The sequence below is a fragment of the Monopterus albus genome, unplaced genomic scaffold, assembly GCF_001952655.1.
Source record: "Monopterus albus unplaced genomic scaffold, M_albus_1.0 scaffold77.1, whole genome shotgun sequence".
Classification (NCBI taxonomy): Eukaryota; Metazoa; Chordata; class Actinopteri; order Synbranchiformes; family Synbranchidae; genus Monopterus; species Monopterus albus.
In genome coordinates, this window is record NW_018127957.1 from 1,222,981 (window position 1) to 1,227,535 (window position 4,555).

The window sequence follows — 4,555 nt, forward strand, 5'->3', positions numbered from 1 at the left end:
GTGTTTTTGGAGTCATAGGCAGCATTCCTCCTCCTCCAAACACGGCAAGTTGAGTTGATGCCAAAGAGCTTGATTTTGGTCTCATCTGACCACAACACTTTCACCCAGTCTTCCTCTGAATCAGTCAGATGTTCAGTGGCAAACTTCAAACGGGCCTGTAGATGTGCTTTCTTGAGCAGGGGAACCTTGCGGGCACAGCAGGATGTCAGTCCTTCACAGCGTAGTGTGTTAGCAACTGTTTTTTTGGTGACTATGGTCCCAGCTGTCTTGAGATCATTGACAAGTTCCTCCTGAGTAGTTCTGGGCTGATTCCTCACCGTTCTCATTATCATTGAAACTCCACGAGGTGAGATCTTGCATGGAGCTCCAGACCGAGGGAGATTGGCAGTTAATTTATGTTTCTTCCATTTGTGAATAATCGCACCAACTGTTGTCACCTTCTCACCCAGCTGCTTGGCGATGGTCTTGTAGCCCATTCCAGCCTTGTGTAGGTCCACAATCTTGTCCCTGACATCCTTGGAAAGCTCTTTGGTCTTGGCCATGGTGAAGAGTTTGGAATCTGGATTGATTGATTGCTTCTGTGGACAGGTCTCTTTTATACAGGTAACGAGCTGAGAGGGCTCCCAATGTCAGCTCGTTACCTGTATAAAATACACCTGGGAGCCAGAGATCTTGCTGACTGATAGGGGATCAAATACTTATTTCATTCATTTAAATATAGGCCCCTATCTACCACCCAGTGCCAGACATAAAATCCCATGTCAATGTAATTTCCCATCTTGCACCTGACACTGTGTCCTTTTTTCCTCCTAGCGCCCAAGTCGTCAAGATGCCGCATACACTTTCATCCACCTGGGAGTGTCGATGTAAACGAGAGGCCTTTTTAGCCATGTTTTAGCGTACTTGGTATTTTGAGGATGCAATAAAACTTTGCACCAGCCAACAAAAGGCTGGCCTAAGTCAGCAGGTCAGCATTTTAAAGGCACTGGATCAAATTAGTAATATGCGCATATATAAGCAAATGCACAAGGCACAGACACGTTGCTTGGGACTCGCAGTAACACACCATAATGCTACAGATTAAAAATAGAATGTTTTCAGAATGTAAATGGTTGATTATAGTATGTATCAGAATTTCCTCATGACAATGTAAATGGCAAATTATCTGAGCAACCATGGCTCCTGTCTCCCTCCAGGTAAATCCGCTGTGGTACCAGCATGATGGCCTTTTAAAGGGAATGGGAGATGGCATTTTGATTGGTTTATTGCATGTGCATGCCCAAAACACACCCATGGATTAATTAAGAGAGTAAGTCCACTCCTTTTAAAACAATCGCCTGATGAAGATATACTTTTTATGCTGTCAGAATAGCAAGATTGGTCTAGACACGCACTGTATGCACCTTGATTGTTCTGCCTGGAAAGGTGCTCTTTACATCATCAAAATAAGGCCCATAGTCTTTAAACTGCATATATGAATTTCCAAGTAAAATCTGGTGAAGTGTGTACCCTAAGTATGATTCTCTACAGTATATGGACTCGATGACTTGTGGATTTGCACAGCCATCTGCACTCCTGGACTTCCCAGGAATGCGCTCATTACCTTATTGTGTCTTCGAGTGCGGGGAAGTCCAGACATTTGCATTCAAGCACCTCATTAGGAGACATGGGCTCTGGTCCCACTCCACTAGCTTTCAGACAGGTTGCCTTTTAATGAGCCAACGAAGCACCTTAACAGCAAGCTGAAAAGCTGTGATTCATTGCCCTATGTGGTTGTTTCACCTCTGATCTCACCCAATGCTGACACATCACCTGGACACAACAGCAGCAAGTTGAGACAGAGAGCCTCCAGAGATAAAGTGTTTCACCGTTGGTTAAGTCATAGCACCTCTTAGCATCAAGGCCAAGTAATCAGAGTCACTGCTACTGATTGACAACATCAACAGTCAAGGTCATAGTGTGCCACAGAATTTTAGAATCTTACTTATTGCTTCTTTAAATCTGCTTCACTGTCATTCTGTCTTTTCTTTGCCATATCACCTTGCTGCTGCTACTGTAGTGACTTGCTGTAAGTTTCTCCAGCAGAATCATTCAAGTTTCATTTCATCTTGTTTTGTTGTAGTTTGTGGATGAGGTTGGTCTGACCCACATCACCCCAAATCCCACGCGGCTTCGGGGAGCCCACAATCTCCTGAGTCACCTCCCTCTGCACTCCCAGCAGCTAGGCAGGGCCTCGAGCCAACTGATTCCCATCGGAGGGATTCACATGATTCAGCCCAGGTCCCCCCTCCCTCTTTACAACTTGGTGAGCAGCCCCACAGAGGCCACAGCTAACCCTGCAGGGACAGGAACTTCCTGGAGACTAAGTGACACTACAAGGTTTTCTCTGCTACAGCATCAGGATACTCTCAAAGAGCCGTCACCCAGCAGCCGAGCCAGCTCCCCGGATCCCGATGCATTAGGGGCAACATCCAGAAGCAGCCAATCAGATGCTCTGTCACACAGAAACAATGAAGGTTTTGATGTCCAACAAGTGTCCAGTCTTGGGACAGAGACAAGACATCTTGAAGGGAGAACAGGCGCACATGTTAGAGAAGGGTGTCTTAACCCGGAGACCACCCAAGGCCAAAAACAGGCTCCTCCCTCCTAGACACAGCTCTGATAGGAGGGGGAGTCTGAAGGGACAGTGCAAAAGACTAAAAAGCAGAGTCTACGTGTGAAAACACTACACTGGGTTAGACTCAGAGGACAAACGACAAGAGCACTTGAGCACCGCTCCTGAATGACACTTATGTAATTATCTGAATTATATATATATATATATGTGTGTATATATATATATATACATACATATTGCTTTAGATATATAGTATGTTTTGTAAATCTTTTTTTACCCTCTCGTTTGATGTCATTGTTAATTTATTTATGTGCTATTATGCAAACTCTGTACAATATGCAAAAGCTGCTGGAATGAAAATAGGCAAAGTTTTAATCAGTTTCTCTATTAACCCTTTGGACAGCTCTAATATAATATTGCTGTGTTAATGTACTGTATTAACAAAATGGATATAGAAAGGTACTACAAATATTTATTCACCCCGACCAGTATTTTGAAGTGCAATTTTATGTCAAGATTGTGATTTGAGATGTCATTCTTAAAGGCTGTGATTATTAATATGATTTGTCACTTTTGTTGTTGTTGGTGATGTTGTTGTCTTTGTGTTTGAAGAAGCAGGGTTACGATCACCTCCTTTTCTAAGCTCTTTAAGAAAAGAAGTTTCAGATCAAGACTTTTGGAGTGCACTAACAGCTGATTTGATACCCAGAGGACACTGGTTCACCTACATGGTAGCTACAGTTTTTTTTTCTTAAACAGATACATGTATTTTTGTGTTGTTGCTTTTATAAATGATACAACCACTCGTCATTTTCATGTTTACCATTAAACTTCTCATTTTTACAGATTTATATTAAAACCGTGGCACGCATGTGTTTTTTGAGTTGTTACAATTACTGATGCATTTTCAAAATGCAAGGACACGTGTGTTAAATAAGTGTAGGAAAACCACATCTAAAAATGGGATTGCCTTCACCACTCTTAAGAAAATGACTAGAAAGTAAATGAAGTAAGCGTTTTTAGTTAAAGGGTTAGGTCACCCAATTTACAAAAAATATATTTTCTCACTTATAGAGGTATTTAGTCATGGAGGGAATTTTGGTCTTTTATTGAGATCAAGTCTTCTTTGTTTCCTTTATAGTGCTCAAGGCACTGAGAAATTATACTTAGAATCAACAGCAGTGTGTCCTTCAAGAAATAGTGTCCCTGTCTCACAAAGCAGTGGACTATTGACAGCAACTGTAGCTTTGGGTTTGATGCTGGTTTTCCAGTCCCACAAAGACAACTCGAGTTAACGCCGTATTCACTTGTCATGGTAACTAACCCTGCAGTGAATTGCCTCTCTTGAATCAGCCTTCCAAACTGGACCAGGATTAGACTGTTTCATAACACCGGTCAGAGCTTATGTGAGCAGACACAGTGAGTTGTAGCTTATTTCATGATGCTGAGACACGGACAAGCCATCAAACCCTGATCACATCAATTCAAAGCAAAGAAAGTGCATGTGTAAAGATAAACTCGTGTTCACAAAGCCAACAAGCAGCAAAAACTACCTACATTGGTCTGTATCAAAATGTTTCTGAAACGAAAATAATGAATCTTTGCTAACTCTAGGCCACTGAAAACCAAAATCTAGATTAGCTGATTGGCTCTGGTTTGTGAGATCTGGCACTGGCAGTGTATGAATTTAGCTTGGAAGTGACCAAAGATCTCTGAGCAAAACGAGAAATTGGAACAAAAACTCTTGGTGGATCTAATTATGAAACTATTTTCTTTTGATACAACAAATATCTTAGGTAAAATATTAGGTTGGCGTTGTCTCAGACAGTACAAGCCATACATTTTTGAAATAAGGTGCTTATTACATTGGTCATGAACTTTGGGTCATGACCGAAAGGGCAAGATCCCGGATACAGGCGGCCGAAATGAGCTTTCTCC

General features: G+C 42.0%; 1 protein-coding gene across 5 annotated transcripts in view; it reads left to right on the forward strand.

Moving 5' to 3' along the window:
- hivep3a (HIVEP zinc finger 3a) overlaps nt 1-3,476 on the forward strand; it is a 57,940-nt gene extending 54,464 nt beyond the window's left edge. For 4 of the 5 annotated variants that reach the window (XM_020606390.1, XM_020606389.1, XM_020606391.1 and 1 more), the window contains one exon: nt 2,123-3,476. In XM_020606390.1, the coding sequence (XP_020462046.1) occupies nt 2,123-2,650 (528 nt within the window). In that variant the 3' untranslated portion in view covers nt 2,651-3,476. Of the gene's footprint in view, nt 1-1,196; nt 1,310-2,122 lie in introns of all 5 variants that reach the window. The other variant, XM_020606393.1, reaches the window with a different exon arrangement.
- The last annotated feature ends 1,079 nt before the right edge of the window (nt 3,477-4,555 follow it).